A 21,468-nucleotide genomic window follows, 5' to 3' on the forward strand; every position below is an offset into this window, starting at 1 on the left:
GTGTCATATCTATACTTAGTGGTGTCATATCTATACCTAGTGGTGTCATATCTATACCTAGTGGTGTCATATCTTTACCTAGTGGTGTCATATCTATATCTAGTGGTGTCATATCTATACCTAGTGGTGTCATATCTATATCTAGTGGTGTCATATCTATATCTAGTGGTGTCATATCTAGTGGTGTCATATCTATACCTAGTGGTGTCATATCTATACCTAGTGGTGTCATATCTATACCTAGTGGTGTCATATCTATACCTAGTGGTGTCATATCTATATCTAGTGGTGTCATATCTATATCTAGTGGTGTCATATCTATAGCTAGTGGTGTCATATCTATACCTAGTGGTGTCATATCTATATCTAGTGGTGTCATATCTATACCTAGTGGTGTCATATCTATATCTAGTGGTGTCATATCTAGTGGTGTCATATCTATATCTAGTGGTGTCATATCTATACCTAGTGGTGTCATATCTATATCTAGTGGTGTCATATCTATATCTAGTGGTGTCATATCTATACCTAGTGGTGTCATATCTATACCTAGTGGTGTCATATCTATATCTAGTGGTGTCATATCTATATCTAGTGGTGTCATATCTATATCTAGTGGTGTCATATCTATACCTAGTGGTGTCATATCTATACCTAGTGGTGTCATATCTAGTGGTGTCATATCTATACCTAGTGGTGTCATATCTATATCTAGTGGTGTCATATCTATACCTAGTGGTGTCATATCTATATCTAGTGGTGTCATATCTATACCTAGTGGTGTCATATCTATATCTAGTGGTGTCATATCTATACCTAGTGGTGTCATATCTATATCTAGTGGTGTCATATCTATACCTAGTGGTGTCATATCTATATCTAGTGGTGTCATATCTATACCTAGTGGTGTCATATCTATATCTAGTGGTGTCATATCTAGTGGTGTCATATCTATATCTAGTGGTGTCATATCTATATCTAGTGGTGTCATATCTATATCTAGTGGTGTCATATCTATACCTAGTGGTGTCATATCTATATCTAGTGGTGTCATATCTATATCTAGTGGTGTCATATCTATACCTAGTGGTGTCATATCTATACATAGTGGTGTCATATCTAGTGGTGTCATATCTATATCTAGTGGTGTCATATCTATATCTAGTGGTGTCATATCTAGTGGTGTCATATCTATATCTAGTGGTGTCATATCTATACCTAGTGGTGTCATATCTATATCTAGTGGTGTCATATCTATATCTAGTGGTGTCATATCTATATCTAGTGGTGTCATATCTAGTGGTGTCATATCTATACCTAGTGGTGTCATATCTATATCTAGTGGTGTCATATCTATACCTAGTGGTGTCATATCTATACCTAGTGGTGTCATATCTAGTGGTGTCATATCTATATCTAGTGGTGTCATATCTTTATCTAGTGGTGTCATATCTTGTGGTGTCATATCTACACCTAGTGGTGTCATATCTATATCTAGTGGTGTCATATCTATATCTAGTGGTGTCATATCTATATCTAGTGGTGTCATATCTAGTGGTGTCATATATATACCTAGTGGTGTCATATCTATATCTAGTGGTGTCATATCTATATCTAGTGGTGTCATATCTATACCTAGTGGAGTCATATCTAGTGGTGTCATATCTATATCTAGTGGTGTCATATCTATACCTAGTGGTGTCATATCTATACCTAGTGGTGTCATATCTATACCTAGTGGTGTCATATCTATACTTAGTGGTGTCATATCTATACCTAGTGGTGTCATATCTATACCTAGTGGTGTCATATCTTTACCTAGTGGTGTCATATCTATATCTAGTGGTGTCATATCTATATCTAGTGGTGTCATATCTATATCTAGTGGTGTCATATCTATACCTAGTGGTGTCATATCTATACCTAGTGGTGTCATATCTATACCTAGTGGTGTCATATCTATATCTAGTGGTGTCATATCTATACCTAGTGGTGTCATATCTATACCTAGTGGTGTCATATCTATATCTAGTGGTGTCATATCTATACCTAGTGGTGTCATATCTATATCTAGTTGTGTCTTATCTATATCTAGTGGTGTCATATCTATATCTAGTGGTGTCATATCTAGTGGTGTCATATCTATATCTAGTGGTGTCATATCTATATCTAGTGGTGTCATATCTATATCTAGTGGTGTCATATCTAGTGGTGTCATATCTATATCTAGTGGTGTCATATCTAGTGGTGTCATATCTATATCTAGTGGTGTCATATCTATATCTAGTGGTGTCATATCTAGTGGTGTCATATCTATATCTAGTGGTGTCATATCTATACCTAGTGGTGTCATATCTATACCTAGTGGTGTCATATCTATACCTAGTGGTGTCATATCTATATCTAGTGGTGTCATATCTATACCTAGTGGTGTCATATCTATACCTAGTGGTGTCATATCTATATCTAGTGGTGTCATATCTATACCTAGTGGTGTCATATCTATATCTAGTGGTGTCATATCTATACCTAGTGGTGTCATATCTATATCTAGTTGTGTCTTATCTATATCTAGTGGTGTCATATCTATATCTAGTGGTTTCATATCTATATCTAGTGGTGTCATATCTATATCTAGTGGTGTCATATCTAGTGGTGTCATATCTATATCTAGTGGTGTCATATCTAGTGGTGTCATATCTATATCTAGTGGTGTCATATCTATATCTAGTGGTGTCATATCTATATCTAGTGGTGTCATATCTAGTGGTGTCATATCTATATCTAGTGGTGTCATATCTAGTGGTGTCATATCTATATCTAGTGGTGTCATATCTATATCTAGTGGTGTCATATCTATATCTAGTGGTGTCATATCTATATCTAGTGGTGTCATATCTATACCTAGTGGTGTCATATCTAGTGGTGTCATATCTATATCTAGTGGTGTCATATCTATATCTAGTGGTGTCATATCTATATCTAGTGGTGTCATATCTATACCTAGTGGTGTCATATCTATATCTAGTGGTGTCATATCTATACCTAGTGGTGTCATATCTATATCTAGTGGTGTCATATCTATACCTAGTGGTGTCATATCTATACCTAGTAGTGTCATATCTATACCTAGTGGTGTCATATCTATACCTAGTGGTGTCATATCTATACCTAGTGGTGTCATATCTATACCTAGTGGTGTCATATCTATATCTAGTGGTGTCATATCTATACCTAGTGGTGTCATATCTATACCTAGTGGTGTCATATCTAGTGGTGTCATATCTATACCTAGTGGTGTCATATCTATACCTAGTGGTGTCATATATATACCTAGTGGTGTCATATCTATACCTAGTGGTGTCATATCTATACCTAGTGGTGTCATATCTATACCTAGTGGTGTCATACATAGTGGTGTCATATCTATACCTAGTGGTGTCATATCTAGTGGTGGTGTCATATCTATATCTAATGGTGTCATATCTATACCTAGTTGTGTCATATCTATACTAGTGGTGTCATATCTATACCTAGTGGTGTCATATCTATACCTAGTGGTGTCATATCTATATCTAGTGGTGTCATATCTATACCTAGTGGTGTCATATCTATATCTAGTGGTGTCATATCTATACCTAGTGGTGTCATATATATACCTAGTGGTGTCATATCTAGTGGTGTCATATCTATACCTAGTGGTGTCATATCTTTATATAGTGTGTCTTATCTATACCAATTGTTGTCATATTTATACCTAGTGGTGTCATATTTATACCTAGTGGTGTCATATCTACACCAGTCTGTCTGTCTGTCTGTTTTTTTCATGTTTGTCTGTTTTGTTTCACATTGGCTGTTTTTCCCATCACCCTTTCTCTATATTCTTTTTCTCTCTCTACCAGCTCAGCTTCTCACTCTTCTCCTTCCTGTCAGTTGTTTCTCTACTGCTGATATGAACACAGCTGACCCTCTGTCACGATACCATACAACTACCTTACAGCTAACCCTCTGTCATGATACCATACAACTACCTTACAGCTGACCCTCTGTTACGATACCATACAACTACCTTACAGCTGACCCTCTGTCATGATACCATACAACTACCTTACAGCTGACCCTCTGTCACGATACCATACAACTACCTTACAGCTGACCCTCTGTCACGATACCGTACAACTACCTTACAGCTGACCCTCTGTCACGATACCGTACAACTACCTTACAGCTGACCCTCTGTCATGATACCGTACAACTACCTTTCAGCTGACCCTCTGTCACGATACCGTACAACTACCTTACAGCTGACCCTCTGTCACGATACCGTACAACTACCTTACAGCTGACCCTCTGTCACGATACCATACAACTACCTTACAGCTGACCCTCTGTCACGATACCGTACAACTACCTTACAGCTGACCCTCTGTCACGATACCATACAACTACCTTACAGCTGACCCTCTGTCATGATACCGTACAACTACCTTACAGCTGACCCTCTGTCACGATACCGTACAACTACCTTACAGCTGACCCTCTGTCACGATACCATAAAACTACCTTACAGCTGACCCTCTGTCACGATACCATACAACTACCTTACAGCTGACCCTCTGTCACGATACCATACAACTACCTTACAGCTGACCCTCTGTCACGATACCATACAACTACCTTACAGCTGACCCTCTGTCACGATACCATACAACTACCTTACAGCTGACCCTCTGTCACGATACCATACAACTACCTTACAGCTGACCCTCTGTCACGATACCGTACAACTACCTTACAGCTGACCCTCTGTCATGATACCGTACAACTACCTTACAGCTGACCCTCTGTCACGATACCGTACAACTACCTTACAGCTGACCCTCTGTCACGATACCGTACAACTACCTTACAGCTGACCCTCTGTCATGATACCATACAACTACCTTACAGCTGACCCTCTGTCACGATACCGTACAACTACCTTACAGCTGACCCTCTGTCACGATACCGTACAACTACCTTACAGCTGACCCTCTGTCATGATACCGTACAACTACCTTACAGCTGACCCTCTGTCACGATACCGTACAACTACCTTACAGCTGACCCTCTGTCATGATACCGTACAACTACCTTACAGCTGACCCTCTGTCACGATACCGTACAACTACCTTACAGCTGACCCTCTGTCACGATACCGTACAACTACCTTACAGCTGACCCTCTGTCACGATACCGTACAACTACCTTACAGCTGACCCTCTGTCACAATACCATACAACTACCTTACAGCTGACCCTCTGTCATGATACCATACAACTACCTTACAGCTGACCCTCTGTCACGATACCGTACAACTACCTTACAGCTGACCCTCTGTCATGACCATCAGCTGCTCCAGAAACAACAGCCAAGCCCAGTGTGTGTGTGTGTGTGTGTGTGTGTGTGTGTGTGTGTGTGTGTGTGTGTGTGTGTGTGTGTGTGTGTGTGTGTTTCACTGATCATTGAATTATCGGTCTTCCCAAAGCATAAAGTGAGTCATACCAAATGCTCAGAACACACACACGCACACACATTCACACGCACACACAGTCACACGCACGCACGCACGCACGCACACACACACACACACACACACACACACACACACACACACACACACACACACACACACACACACACACACACACACACACACACACACACACACACACACACACACACACTTCCCCAGGGTACATAGTGTACGTAAGGCAGCTGTGTTCAGAGGGAGAACACAGTTACTTGCTGTCCTCTCATGCCTCTCCTCCCTCCCCTCTCGTCTCTCTATTCCTCTCCTCCCTCCCCTCTCCTCCTTCCATTCATCTCCTCTCTCCATCCTAGTCACAGTAATCTCTATCCTCCTTCCGTCCGTCTCCTTCCACCATCTCTCTTTTTGTTCATCTCTCTAACATGTTACCGTGTTGATTGATTTGTGATTTAAGGTTTTTTATTGGTTTAATTACATTTTATTTCTCTTACATGTATTTTGTTTTTGTTTGTTTTTGTTTGTTTGTTGTCGTGTCATCGTCACGGTGATCGTATCTAGGTTTGCCGAGCACAGTCATTAACACCCAACAGTTTCAAAAGATACAGCTCGTTCCCACGCCGACGGTCGCCCCCGCCAACTCAGCGGTCGTCAACGGCAACGAAACCACGTTCCATCAGTTCCATATCCTGCCTCCTCCGCCTCCTCCTCCTCCACATATCCATCAGCCACTGCTTCCACTATTCACTTCCTTTGGCTATAACAGGTCGCCCGTGACGACCCCGGGGGACACACCCACCACCCCCCCAGGTACACGCCCCCCTCATACATTATTATATTATTTTATATTATTATTATTATTCCCAAAGCTTTAAGGGGTGATGATTATATAACTATGATCTGATATCTGATTGGCTCACCCACTCTCACCTCTCTGAGAGCTCTATCTGATCATCCCTTGAGGTTTTCGGTAAACAGTGGTTTACTTCCTGGTTTAAATTTGTGGTTTATGTAAATCTGTTACAGGTAAAAGTTGTGGTTTATGTAAATCTGTTACAGTTTAAAGTTGTGGTTTATGCAAATCTGTTACAGTTTAAAGTTGTGGTTTATGTAAATCTGTTACAGTTTAAAGTTGTGGTTTATGTAAATCTGTTACAGTTTAAAGTTGTGGTTTATGTAAATCTGTTACAGTTTAAAGTTGTGGTTTATGTAAATCTGTTACAGTTTAAAGTTGTGGTTTATGTAAATCTGTTACAGTTTAAAGTTGTGGTTTATGTAAATCTGTTACAGTTTAAAGTTGTGGTTTATGTAAATCTGTTACAGTTTAAAGTTGTGGTTTATGTAAATCTGTTACAGTTTAAAGTTGTGGTTTAGGTAAATCTGTTACAGTTTATAGTTGTGGTTTATGTAAATCTGTTACAGTTTAAAGTTGTGGTTTATGTAAATCTGTTACAGTTTAAAGTTGTGGTTTATGTAAATCTGTTACAGGTAAAAGTTGTGGTTTATGTAAATCTGTTACAGTTTAAAGTTGTGGTTTATGTAAATCTGTTACAGTTTAAAGTTGTGGTTTATGTAAATCTGTTACAGTTTAAAGTTGTGGTTTATGTAAATCTGTTACAGTTTAAAGTTGTAGTTTATGTAAATCTGTTACAGTTTAAAGTTGTGGTTTATGTAAATCTGTTACAGTTTAAAGTTGTGGTTTAGGTAAATCTGTTACAGTTTATAGTTGTGGTTTATGTAAATCTGTTACAGTTTAAAGTTGTGGTTTATGTAAATCTGTTACAGTTTATAGTTGTGGTTTATGTAAATCTGTTACAGTTTATAGTTGTTTTTTCTGTTGTCACCCCATCCATTTAGAACAAGGGTTACAGTGTGGTGTTGCTGTTGAACAAGGGTTACAGTGGGGTGTTGCTGTTGAACAAGGGTTACAGTGGGGTGTTGCTGTTGAACAAGGGTTACAGTGTAGTGTTGCTGTTGAACAATGGTTACAGTGTGGTGTTGCTGTTGAACAAGGGTTACAGTGTGGTGTTGCTGTTGAACAAGGGTTACAGTGGGGTGTTGCTGTTGAACAAGGGTTACAGTGTAGTGTTGCTGTTGAACAATGGTTACAGTGTGGTGTTGCTGTTGAACAAGGGTTACCGTGTGGTGTTGAACAAGGGTTACAGTGGGGTGTTGAACAAGGGTTACAGTGGGGTGTTGCTGTTGAACAAGGGTTACAGTGGGGTGTTGCTGTTGAACAAGGGTTACAGTGGGGTGTTGCTGTTGAACAAGGGTTACAGTGTAGTGTTGAACAAGGTTTACAGTGTAGTGTTGCTGTTGAACAAGGGTTACAGTGGGGTGTTGCTGTTGAACAAGGGTTACAGTGGGGTGTTGAACAAGGGTTACAGTGGGGTGTTGCTGTTGAACAAGGGTTACAGTGTAGTGTTGCTGTTGAACAATGGTTACAGTGTGGTGTTGCTGTTGAACAAGGGTTACAGTGGGGTGTTGCTGTTGAACAAGGGTTACAGTGGGGTGTTGCTGTTGAACAAGGGTTACAGTGTGGTGTTGAACAAGGGTTACAGTGTAGTGTTGAACAAGGGTTACAGTGGGGTGTTGCTGTTGAACAAGGGTTACAGTGGGGTGTTGCTGTTGAACAAGGGTTACAGTGTAGTGTTGCTGTTGAACAATGGTTACAGTGTGGTGTTGCTGTTGAACAAGGGTTACAGTGGGGTGTTGCTGTTGAACAAGGGTTACAGTGGGGTGTTGCTGTTGAACAAGGGTTACAGTGTGGTGTTGCTGTTGAACAAGAGTTACAGTGTGGTGTTGAACAAGGGTTACAGTGTGGTGTTGCTGTTGAACAAGGGTTACAGTGTAGTGTTGCTGTTGAACAAGGGTTACAGTGTAGTGTAGTGTTGAACAAGGGTTACAGTGTAGTGTTGCTGTTGAACAAGGGTTACAGTGGGGTGTTGAACAAGGGTTACAGTGGGGTGTTGCTGTTGAACAAGGGTTACAGTGGGGTGTTGCTGTTGAACAAGGGTTACAGTGTAGTGTTGCTGTTGAACAATGGTTACAGTGTGGTGTTGCTGTTGAACAAGGGTTACCGTGGGGTGTTGCTGTTGAACAAGGGTTACAGTGGGGTGTTGCTGTTGAACAAGGGTTACAGTGTGGTGTTGAACAAGGGTTACAGTGTAGTGTTGAACAAGGGTTACAGTGGGGTGTTGCTGTTGAACAAGGGTTACAGTGGGGTGTTGCTGTTGAACAAGGGTTACAGTGTAGTGTTAATGTTGAACAATGGTTACAGTGTGGTGTTGCTGTTGAACAAGGGTTACAGTGGGGTGTTGCTGTTGAACAAGGGTTACAGTGGGGTGTTGCTGTTGAACAAGGGTTACAGTGTGGTGTTGCTGTTGAACAAGGGTTACAGTGTGGTGTTGAACAAGGGTTACAGTGTGGTGTTGCTGTTGAACAAGGGTTACAGTGTAGTGTTGCTGTTGAACAAGGGTTACAGTGTAGTGTAGTGTTGAACAAGGGTTACAGTGTAGTGTTGCTGTTGAACAAGGGTTACAGTGGGGTGTTGAACAAGGGTTACAGTGTAGTGTGGTGTTGAACAAGGGTTACAGTGTGGTGTTGCTGTTGAACAAGGGTTACCGTGTGGTGTTGAACAAGGGTTACAGTGGGGTGTTGAACAAGGGTTACAGTGTAGTGTGGTGTTGAACAAGGGTTACAGTGTGGTGTTGCTGTTGAACAAGGGTTACAGTGGGGTGTTGCTGCTGAACAAGGGTTACAGTGTAGTGTTGAACAAGGTTTACAGTGTAGTGTTGCTGTTGAACAAGGGTTACAGTGGGGTGTTGCTGTTGAACAAGGGTTACAGTGGGGTGTTGAACAAGGGTTACAGTGGGGTGTTGCTGTTGAACAAGGGTTACAGTGGGGTGTTGCTGTTGAACAAGGGTTACAGTGTAGTGTTGCTGTTGAACAATGGTTACAGTGTGGTGTTGCTGTTGAACAAGGGTTACAGTGGGGTGTTGCTGTTGAACAAGGGTTACAGTGGGGTGTTGCTGTTGAACAAGGGTTACAGTGTGGTGTTGAACAAGGGTTACAGTGTAGTGTTGAACAAGGGTTACAGTGGGGTGTTGCTGTTGAACAAGGGTTACAGTGGGGTGTTGCTGTTGAACAAGGGTTACAGTGTAGTGTTGCTGTTGAACAATGGTTACAGTGTGGTGTTGCTGTTGAACAAGGGTTACAGTGGGGTGTTGCTGTTGAACAAGGGTTACAGTGTGGTGTTGCTGTTGAACAAGGGTTACAGTGTGGTGTTGAACAAGGGTTACAGTGTGGTGTTGCTGTTGAACAAGGGTTACAGTGTAGTGTTGCTGTTGAACAAGGGTTACAGTGTAGTGTAGTGTTGAACAAGGGTTACAGTGTAGTGTTGCTGTTGAACAAGGGTTACAGTGGGGTGTTGCTGTTGAACAAGGGTTACAGTGTAGTGTTGCTGTTGAACAAGGGTTACAGTGGGGTGTTGAACAAGGGTTACAGTGTGGTGTTGAACAAGGGTTACAGTGTGGTGTTGCTGTTGAACAAGGGTTACAGTGTGGTGTAGTGTTGAACAAGGGTTACAGTGTAGTGTTGCTGTTGAACAAGGGTTACAGTGTGGTGTTGCTGTTGAACAAGGGTTACAGTGTGGTGTAGTGTTGAACAAGGGTTACAGTGGGGTGTTGCTGTTGAACAAGGGTTACAGTGTAGTGTTGCTGTTGAACAAGGGTTAAAGTGTAGTGTTGTTGAACAAGGGTTACAGTGTAGTGTTGCTGTTGAACAAGGGTTACAGTGTAGTATTGAACAAGGGTTACAGTGTTGGTGTTGAACAAGGGTTACAGTGTGGTGTTGAACAAGGGTTACAGTGTAGTGTTGAACAAGGGTTACAGTGGGGTGTTGCTGTTGAACAAGGGTTAATGTGTAGTGTTGCTGTTGAACAAGGGTTACAGTGTAGTGTAGTGTTGAACAAGGGTTACAGTGTGGTGTTGTGTTGAACAAGGGTTACAGTGGGGTGTTGCTGTTGAACAAGGGTTACCGTGTAGTGTTGCTGTTGAACAAGGGTTACAGTGGGGTGTTGTTGAACAAGGGTTACAGTGTAGTGTTGCTGTTGAACAAGGGTTACAGTGTAGTGTTGCTGTTGAACAAGGGTTACAGTGGGGTGTTGTTGTTGAACAAGGGTTACAGTGGGGTGTTGAACAAGGGTTACAGTGCGGTGTTCCCGTGTGGCTCAGTTGGTAGAGCATGGCGCTTGCAACGCCAGGGTTGTGGGTTCATTCCCCACGGGGGGACCAGGATGAATATGTATGAACTTTCCAATTTGTAAGTCGCTCTGGATAAGAGCGTCTGCTAAATGACTTAAATGTAAATGTGTTGTTGTTGAACAAGGGTTACAGTGTGGTGTTGCTGTTGAACAAGGGTTACAGTGGGGTGTTGCTGTTGAACAAGGGTTACAGTGTAGTGTTGCTGTTGAACAATGGTTACAGTGTGGTGTTGCTGTTGAACAAGGGTTACAGTGGGGTGTTGCTGTTGAACAAGGGTTACAGTGTGGTGTTGCTGTTGAACAAGGGTTACAGTGTGGTGTTGAACAAGGGTTACAGTGTGGTGTTGCTGTTGAACAAGGGTTACAGTGTAGTGTTGCTGTTGAACAAGGGTTACAGTGTAGTGTAGTGTTGAACAAGGGTTACAGTGTAGTGTTGCTGTTGAACAAGGGTTACAGTGGGGTGTTGCTGTTGAACAAGGGTTACAGTGTAGTGTTGCTGTTGAACAAGGGTTACAGTGGGGTGTTGAACAAGGGTTACAGTGTGGTGTTGAACAAGGGTTACAGTGTGGTGTTGCTGTTGAACAAGGGTTACAGTGTGGTGTAGTGTTGAACAAGGGTTACAGTGTAGTGTTGCTGTTGAACAAGGGTTACAGTGTGGTGTTGCTGTTGAACAAGGGTTACAGTGTGGTGTAGTGTTGAACAAGGGTTACAGTGGGGTGTTGCTGTTGAACAAGGGTTACAGTGGGGTGTTGCTGTTGAACAAGGGTTACAGTGTAGTGTTGCTGTTGAACAAGGGTTACAGTGTAGTATTGAACAAGGGTTACAGTGTTGGTGTTGAACAAGGGTTACAGTGTGGTGTTGAACAAGGGTTACAGTGTAGTGTTGAACAAGGGTTACAGTGGGGTGTTGCTGTTGAACAAGGGTTAATGTGTAGTGTTGCTGTTGAACAAGGGTTACAGTGTAGTGTAGTGTTGAACAAGGGTTACAGTGTGGTGTTGTGTTGAACAAGGGTTACAGTGGGGTGTTGCTGTTGAACAAGGGTTACCGTGTAGTGTTGCTGTTGAACAAGGGTTACAGTGGGGTGTTGTTGAACAAGGGTTACAGTGTAGTGTTGCTGTTGAACAAGGGTTACAGTGTAGTGTTGCTGTTGAACAAGGGTTACAGTGGGGTGTTGTTGTTGAACAAGGGTTACAGTGGGGTGTTGAACAAGGGTTACAGTGCGGTGTTCCCGTGTGGCTCAGTTGGTAGAGCATGGCGCTTGCAACGCCAGGGTTGTGGGTTCATTCCCCACGGGGGGACCAGGATGAATATGTATGAACTTTCCAATTTGTAAGTCGCTCTGGATAAGAGCGTCTGCTAAATGACTTAAATGTAAATGTGTTGTTGTTGAACAAGGGTTACAGTGTGGTGTTGCTGTTGAACAAGGGTTACAGTGTAGTGTTGCTGTGTTGCTGTTGAACAAGGGTTACAGTGTGGTGTTGCTGTTGAACAAGGGTTACAGTGTAGTGTTGCTGTTGAACAAGGGTTACAGTGGGGTGTAGTTGTTGAACAAGGGTTACAGTGTGGTGTTGCTGTTGAACAAGGGTTACAGTGGGGTGTTGCTGTTGAACAAGGGTTACAGTGGGGTGTTGCTGTTGAACAAGGGTTACATTGTAGTGTTGTAGTGTTGCTGTTGAACAAGGGTTACAGTGGGGTGTTGTTGTTGAACAAGGGTTACAGTGTAGTGTTGAACAAGGGTTACAGTGTGGTGTTGCTGTTGAACAAGGGTTACAGTGGGGTGTTGCTGTTGAACAAGGGTTACAGTGGGGTGTTGCTGTTGAACAAGGGTTACAGTGTAGTGTTGCTGTTGAACAAGGGTTACAGTGTGGTGTTGCTGTTGAACAAGGGTTACAGTGTGGTGTTGCTGTTGAACAAGGGTTACAGTGTGGTGTTGCTGTTGAACAAGGGTTAAAGTGGGGTGTTGCTGTTGAACAAGGGTTACAGTGTGGTGTTGCTGTTGAACAAGGGTTACAGTGGGGTGTTGAACAAGGGTTACAGTGGGGTGTTGAACAAGGGTTACAGTGGGGTGTTGCTGTTGAACAAGGGTTACAGTGGGGTGTTGTTGTTGAACAAGGGTTACAGTGTAGTGTTGTTGTTGAACAAGGGTTACAGTGTAGTGTTGCTGTTGAACAAGGGTTACAGTGTGGTGTTGCTGTTGAACAAGGGTTACAGTGGGGTGTTGAACAAGGGTTACAGTGTAGTGTTGCTGTTGAACAAGGGTTACAGTGTGGTGTTGTTGTTGAACAAGGGTTACAGTGTAGTGTTGTTGTTGAACAAGGGTTACAGTGTAGTGTTGCTGTTGAACAAGGGTTACAGTGTGGTGTTGCTGTTGAACAAGGGTTACAGTGGGGTGTTGAACAAGGGTTACAGTGGGGTGTTGCTGTTGAACAAGGGTTACAGTGTAGTGTTGTTGTTGAACAAGGGTTACAGTGTGGTGTTGCTGTTGAACAAGGGTTACAGTGGGGTGTTGCTGTTGAACAAGGGTTACAGTGTAGTGTTGCTGTTGAACAAGGGTTACAGTGTGGTGTTGCTGTTGAACAAGCGTTACAGTGTGGTGTTGCTGTTGAACAAGGGTTACAGTGGGGTGTTGAACAAGGGTTACAGTGTGGTGTTGCTGTTGAACAAGGGTTACAGTGTGGTGTTGCTGTTGAACAAGGGTTACAGTGTAGTGTTGCTGTTGAACAAGGGTTACAGTGTGGTGTTGCTGTTGAACAAGGGTTACAGTGGGGTGTTGTTGTTGAACAAGGGTTACAGTGTAGTGTTGCTGTTGAACAAGGGTTACAGTGTGGTGTTGCTGTTGAACAAGCGTTACAGTGTGGTGTTGCTGTTGAACAAGGGTTACAGTGGGGTGTTGAACAAGGGTTACAGTGTGGTGTTGCTGTTGAACAAGGGTTACAGTGGGGTGTTGAACAAGGGTTACAGTGTAGTGTTGCTGTTGAACAAGGGTTCAAGTGTGGTGTTGCTGTTGAACAAGGGTTACAGTGTGGTGTTGCTGTTGAACAAGGGTTACAGTGGGGTGTTGTTGTTGAACAAGGGTTACAGTGGGGTGTTGAACAAGGGTTACAGTGTGGTGTTGCTGTTGAACAAGGGTTACAGTGTGGTGAGAGTGTGTGTACCGAGTCTTAGCATATAGCCTCACCTTTCCTTACTCACTGGAGCAGGTAGACGGATATGGAACATTTAACACGGTGACCTTTGACCTGCTAGCTACAGGTAATCAGACGGTAACGATGAGATATTGAAACTCCTTGCATGACGTACTGTCGTTGCTATAGTAACAGGAGAAATCCACCTCAGGCCACATGTAGTGAGAATACATCTCATAATTTAATGGACCGTTTCCCAAACTCGGTCCCGGGGCCCCGTCCGGGGACACCTTTAGTGTTTTTCTGACTATACCACCCACTCAACCTGACCATACCACCCACTCAACCAGACTATACCACCCACTCAACCTGACTATACCACCCACTCAATCTGACTATACCACCCACTCAACCTGACTATACCACCCACTCAACCTGACTATACCACCCACTCAACCTGACCATACCACCCACTCAACCTGACTATACCACCCACTCAACCTGACTATACCACCCACTCAACCTGACCCTACCACCCACTCAACCTGACTATACCACCCACTCAACCTGACTATACCACCCACTCAACCTGACTATACCACCCACTCAACCTGACTATACCACCCACTCAGCCTGACTATACCACCCACTCAACCTGACTATACCACCCACTCAACCTGACTATACCACCCACTCAACCTGACTATACCACCCACTCAACCTGACCCTACCACCCACTCAACCTGACCATACCACCCACTCAACCTGACTATACCACCCACTCAACCTGACTATACCACCCACTCAACCTGACCCTACCACCCACTCAACCTGACTATACCACCCACTCAACCTGACCATACCACCCACTCAACCTGACTATACCACCCACTCAACCTGACTATACCACCCACTCGACCTGACCATACCACCCACTCAACCTGACTATACCACCCACTCAACCTGACTATACCACCCACTCAACCTGACCATACCACCCACTCAACCTGACTATACCACCCACTCAACCAGACTATACCACCCACTCAACCTGACTATACCACCCACTCAACCTGACTATACCACCCACTCAACCTGACTATACCACCCACTCAACCTGACTATACCACCCACTCAACCTGACTATACCACCCACTCAACCTGACTATACCACCCACTCAACCTGACTATACCACCCACTCAACCTGACTATACCACCCACTCAACCTGACTATACCACCCACTCAACCTGACCATACCACCCACTCAACCTGACTATACCACCCACTCAACCAGACTATACCACCCACTCAACCTGACTATACCACCCACTCAACCTGACTATACCACCCACTCAACCTGACTATGTTTAGCGCTGTTGTTTGGTTAGCGGTGTTTCTGTAGCACAGCCACCTAGCGTTGTTGTTTGGTTAGCGGTGTTTCTGTAGCACAGCCACCTAGCGTTGTTGTTTGGTTAGCAGTGTTTCTGTAGCACAGCCACCTAGCGCTGTTGTTTGGTTAGCGGTGTTTCTGTAGCACAGCCACCTAGCACTGTTGTTTGGTTAGCGGTGTTTCTGTAGCACAGCCACCTAGCGCTGTTGTTTGGTTAGCGGTGTTTCTGTAGCACAGCCACCTAGCGCTGTTGTTTGGTTAGCGGTGTTTCTGTAGCACAGCCACCTAGCGCTGTTGTTTGGTTAGCGGTGTTTCTGTAGCACGAGATGTAGTTTTCAAAACAAATGGCCTACTTAATTGATGTAAATAATCATGATATCATTCTGCGAGGTAAACATAGGCTAGTTTGTAGCTAGTTAACGTTACATAGAGAAGGTGTGTTTTTGGGGGGAAGCCTTTTCCATCTTTCAGAAGACAGTTAGGCCTGTCATTAGCATCATTATATGTTTCCTTTTCCTTCATGGTGTTGAAACCTGGACATTTTCCTTCCCATTATGCCTCCACTATATCCTCCCACTACACCACTCGTATTTAGCCTTTAGAAACCACGTGTAAAGCGTGTCTATAACCCTCCCCAGTTTTGCCTTTTAAATCCAATTTTAATGCGTTTATATGGACAGGTGGCACCTGATCCTAGATCAGCACTCGTACTCAGAGAGGCTTTGTGGATACGGGCACCGATGTCCCTGTTCTACTGTAACCCTCTCCTCCAGTCTCTAAAGGCCTTGAGTCCCTGTTCTACTGTAATCCTCTCCTCCAGTCTCTAAAGGCCTTGAGTACCTGTTCTACTGTAACCCTCTCCTCCAGTCTCTAAAGACCTTGAGTCCCTGTTCTACTGTAATCCTCTCCTCCGGTCTCTAAAGGCATTGAGTCCCTGTTCTACTGTAATCCTCTCCTCCAGTCTCTAAAGGCCTTGAGTCCCTGTTCTACTGTAATCCTCTCCTCCAGTCTCTAAAGGCCTTGAGTCCCTGTTCTACTGTAATCCTCTCCTCCAGTCTATAAAGGCCTTGAGTACCTGTTCTACTGTAATCCTCTCCTCCAGTCTCTAAAGGCCTTGAGTCCCTGTTCTACTGTAACCCTCTCCTCCAGTCTCTAAAGGCCTTGAGTCCCTGTTCTACTGTAATCCTCTCCTCCAGTCTCTAAAGGCCTTGAGTCCCTGTTCTACTGTAATCCTCTCCTCCAGTCTCTAAAGGCCTTGAGTCCCTGTTCTACTGTAATCCTCTCCTCCAGTCTCTAAAGGCCTTGAGTCCCTGTTCTACTGTAATCCTCTCCTCCAGTCTCTAAAGGCCTTGAGTCCCTGTTCTACTGTAATCCTCTCCTCCAGTCTCTAAAGGCCTTGAGTCCCTGTTCTACTGTAATCCTCTCCTCCAGTCTCTAAAGGCCTTGAGTCCCTGTTCTACTGTAACCCTCTCCTCCAGTCTCTAAAGGCCTTGAGTCCCTGTTCTACTGTAACCCTCTCCTCCAGTCTCTAAAGGCCTTGAGTCCCTGTTCTACTGTAATCCTCTCCTCCAGTCTCTAAAGGCCTTGAGTCCCTGTTCTACTGTAATCCTCTCCTCCAGTCTCTAAAGGCCATGAGTCCCTGTTCTACTGTAATCCTCTCCTCCAGTCTCTAAAGGCCTTGAGTCCCTGTTCTACTGTAATCCTCTCCTCCGTCTCTAAAGGCCTTGAGTCCCTGTTCTACTGTAATCCTCTCCTCCGGTCTCTAAAGGCCTTGAGTCCCTGTTCTACTGTAATCCTCTCCTCCAGTCTCTAAAGGCCTTGAGTCCCTGTTCTACTGTAATCCTCTCCTCCAGTCTCTAAAGGCCTTGAGTCCCTGTTCTACTGTAATCCTCTCCTCCAGTCTCTACGGTTTATAAAGGCCTTGAGTCCCTGTTCTACTGTAATCCTCTCCTCTAGTCTCTAAAGGCCTTGAGTCCCTGTTCTACTGTAATCCTCTCCTCTAGTCTCTAAAGGCCTTGAGTCCCTGTTCTACTGTAACCCTCTCCTCCAGTCTCTAAAGGCCTTGAGTCCCTGTTCTACTGTAACCCTCTCCTCCAGTCTCTAAAGGCCTTGAGTCCCTGTTCTACTGTAACCCTCTCCTCCAGTCTCTAAAGGCCTTGAGTCCCTGTTCTACTGTAATCCTCTCCTCCAGTCTCTAAAGGCCTTGAGTCCCTGTTCTACTGTAATCCTCTCCTCCAGTCTCTAAAGGCCTTGAGTCCCTGTTCTACTGTAATCCTCTCCTCCAGTCTCTAAAGGCCTTGAGTCCCTGTTCTACTGTAATCCTCTCCTCCAGTCTCTAAAGGCCTTGAGTCCCTGTTCTACTGTAATCCTCTCCTCCAGCTTCTAAAGGCCTTGAGTCCCTGTTCTACTGTAATCCTCTCCTCCAATCTCTAAAGGCCTTGAGTCCCTGTTCTACTGTAATCCTCTCCTCCAGTCTCTAAAGTCCTTGAGTCCCTGTTCTACTGTAATCCTCTCCTCCGGTCTCTAAAGGCCTTGAGTCCCTGTTCTACTGTAATCCTCTCCTCCAGTCTCTAAAGGCCTTGAGTCCCTGTTCTACTGTAATCCTCTCCTCCAGTCTCTAAAGGCCTTGAGTCCCTGTTCTACTGTAATCCTCTCCTCCAGTCTCTACGGTTTATAAAGGCCTTGAGTCCCTGTTCTACTGTAATCCTCTCCTCTAGTCTCTAAAGGCCTTGAGTCCCTGTTCTACTGTAACCCTCTCCTCCAGTCTCTAAAGGCCTTGAGTCCCTGTTCTACTGTAATCCTCTCCTCCAGTCTCTAAAGGCCTTGAGTCCCTGTTCTACTGTAATCCTCTCCTCCAGTCTCTAAAGGCCTTGAGTCCCTGTTCTACTGTAATCCTCTCCTCCAGTCTCTAAAGGCCTTGAGTCCCTGTTCTACTGTAATCCTCTCCTCCAGTCTCTAAAGGCCTTGAGTTCCTGTTCTACTGTAACCCTCTCCTCCAGTCTCTAAAGGCCTTGAGTCCCTGTTCTACTGTAATCCTCTCCTCCAGTCTCTAAAGGCCTTGAGTCCCTGTTCTACTGTAACCCTCTCCTCCAGTCTCTAAAGGCCTTGAGTCCCTGTTCTACTGTAATCCTCTCTCCTGATGCACTGCAGCTCATACCGGACCTACCTTACCTTACCCTTCATCATATATCTCGTTATATATTATATATATATATATATATGTATATTTATGTACATTCTGACATATATATATCTACACAGATATACATGCATGTTACTGATCTATTTATGTACGATGGTATATAAATGTTCTCATATATCTATGGAATATATATATATATATTTGTGATGTGTGTCTGTGTCTGCTGTTAAAGATAGTGTGAGGTTAAACAAGCAGGTATATAGTATACTCTAGGGTCCTCCTGTACCCTCACCCCGCCCTGCACCCCCATCTGTCCTGCTGGTTGGGGGATCGTGGTGGGGCTGGTTAGCCAGTTTAGGATTAGCGGGTCAATGCTAGCAAAGCTAAGGTGTTAGAGTTAGAGGGTGAGTCATTAACTGTTTGCAATTAATGCTAGTTTAGCTTAATTGTTAGCTGCTAATGCTAGTTATTGGCTAACACTACATTAGCGTCAGGGTTAACTGCTACTGGTAGTTTAGCCCCAGGACTAGCAGTGATTCCTAGTTTAGGGTTAGCTACTAATGCTAGTTCAGTGAGAGCTTTAGCTGCTAATGCTATTTTAGCCCCAGAGCTAGCAGTGATGGCTAGTTTGGGGTTAGCTGCTGATGGTAGTTTAGCCCCAGGACTAGCAGTGATTCCTAGTTTAGAGTTAGCTACTAATGCTAGTTCAGTGACAGCTTTAGCTGCTAATGCTATTTTAGCCCCAGGGCTAGCAGTGATGGCTAGTTTGGGGTTAGCTACTAATGGTAGTTTAGCCCCAGGATTAGCAGTGATTCCTAGTTTAGGGTTAGCTACTAATGCTAGTTCAGTGACAGCTTTAGCTGCTAATGCTATTTTAGCCCCAGGGCTAGCAGTGATGGCTAGTTTGGGATTAGCTGCTAATGGTAGTTTAGCCCCAGGATTAGCAGTGATTCCTAGTTTAGGGTTAGCTACTAATGCTAGTTCAGTGACAGCTTTAGCTGCTAATGCTATTTTAGCTCCAGGGCTAGCAGTGATGGCTAGTTTGGGGTTAGCTGCTAATGGTAGTTTAGCCCCAGGACTAGCAGTGATTCCTATTTTAGAGTTAGCTACTAATGCTAGTTCAGTGACAGCTTTAGCTGCTAATGCTATTTTAGCCCCAGGGCTAGCAGTGATGGCTAGTTTGGGGTTAGCTACTAATGCTAGTTTAGCTGCTAATGCTAGTTTAACCCCCGGAGTTAGGTGCTAAGGCTAGTTTATCCCCAGGATTAGCCGATAGTTTAGCGTAGCCGGGGTCAGAGCGGGCTACAGCTAGATTAGCGGAGCAGGGTTAGAGGTTAACAGTGGGTTTCTGTGTTGAAGGTTGTCGCGGCTCAGAAGCCACCCCTCACGGTTCCCCCACCCGGTCCCGCGGCCCCCAAGGCAGCTCCAGCGAGGAGATATGGGTGCTGCGCAAGCCTGGGCCAGGTAACCCCGCCCCCCCGGCGCAGCCCTGCCTGACCCCTGACCTGTGGCGTTGTCTACAGATAGAAGCTGCCCCTAACCACAGATCTAGATCAGATTTTTCAGGCTAATACTATAGGGCAAGGCAACACAATGGCCCTATAGGATCTGACCTAGAATCAGTGGACAGGGGCACCTTAGAGACCCAGCTATCCCTCCATTATGTCCAGAGCTGAACAGAGCCCAGTACCTACCTGGCAGTACCTGGTCCCTGGCTGTACCTGGCAGTACCTGGTCCCTGGCTGTGTGTGTAGGGCTGCGGTCATTATCTATCTATCTATATCTATCTCTCTCTCTCTCTCTCTCTATCTATCTATTGTTCTATCGTTCTATCTATCTATCTATCTATCTACGTTCTATCTATATATCTACGTTCTATCTATATATCTACGTTCTATCTATCTATCTATCTACCTATCTATCTATCTATCTATCGTTCTATCTATCGTTCTATCTATCTATCTATCTATCTATCTGCATGGGTCTTTAGTCTCTCTGTCTGCTCTGTCAGTCATCAGGCCTGCGTTAATCTCTGTGTGTGTGTGTGTGTTTAAGTGTGTCAGTCACTCCGTCAATCACCTCGTCCGTCCTAGTTGTGAACCCATGCTGTTGAGTGGGCTGCAGTCCAGTGCATTGTAGCAGAGAAACACATATGTCACCTGACTCTGTGTTAACACACCAGTGTGTGTGTGTGTGTGTGTGTGTGTGTGTGTGTGTGTGTGTGTGTGTGTGTGTGTGTGTGTGTGTGTGTGTGTGTGTGTGTGTGTGTGTGTGTTTACCAGGTGGAGACCGTAGTAGCGTGGGGAGCTCTGGCAGCGTGACCAGTGTGAGGTCATCAGGGAGTGGTCAGAGTGCCGGGAGCTCCACCCACATTCTCAACGCGCAGGCCGAGGGGGTTAAGGTGAGGCGCACACACACGCGCGCACGCACGCACGCACGCACGCACGCACGCACGCACGCACGCACGCACACACACACACACACACACACACACACACACACACACACACACACACACACACACACACACACACACACACACACACACACACACACACACACACACACACACACACACACACACACACACATACATACATACACACCACATATACGCACACACACACACCATATTTGGAACACTTAATGCAGATCACAGTGCTGTCTCTCTGTGTGTTGTATAGAACTAAAGGCTGTGTTGTTTCTCCCTGTAGCTCCTGGTGACAGTGCTGTCTCTCTGTGTGTTGTATAGAACTAAAGGCTGTGTTGTTTCTCCCTGTAGCTCCTGGCGACAGTGCTGTCTCTCTGTGTGTTGTATAGAACTAAAGGCTGTGTTGTTTCCCCCTGTAGCTCCTGGTGACAGTGCTGTCTCTCTGTGTGTTGTATAGAACTAAAGGCTGTGTTGTTTCTCCCTGTAGCTCCTGGCGACAGTGCTGTCTCTCTGTGTGTTGTATAGAACTAAAGGCTGTGTTGTTTCTCCCTGTAGCTCCTGGCGACAGTGCTGTCTCTCTGTGTGTTG

The 21,468-nt window shown here is 44.5% G+C and overlaps 1 protein-coding gene across 1 annotated transcript in view; it reads left to right on the forward strand.

The window, feature by feature from the left end:
• Window positions 1-6,078: 6,078 nt before the first annotated feature.
• LOC129832490 (caskin-1-like) overlaps window positions 6,079-21,468 on the forward strand; it is a gene marked incomplete at its 5' end in the record, with an annotated part of 72,557 nt that continues 57,167 nt past the window's right edge. The window contains 3 exons of the mRNA XM_055896607.1: window positions 6,079-6,337; window positions 19,809-19,913; window positions 20,732-20,850. Of these exons, the coding sequence (XP_055752582.1) occupies window positions 6,079-6,337; window positions 19,809-19,913; window positions 20,732-20,850 (483 nt within the window). The remainder of the gene's footprint in view (window positions 6,338-19,808; window positions 19,914-20,731; window positions 20,851-21,468) is intronic.

Source organism: Salvelinus fontinalis, chromosome 2 (genome assembly GCF_029448725.1).
Source record: "Salvelinus fontinalis isolate EN_2023a chromosome 2, ASM2944872v1, whole genome shotgun sequence".
Taxonomy (NCBI): domain Eukaryota; kingdom Metazoa; phylum Chordata; class Actinopteri; order Salmoniformes; family Salmonidae; genus Salvelinus; species Salvelinus fontinalis.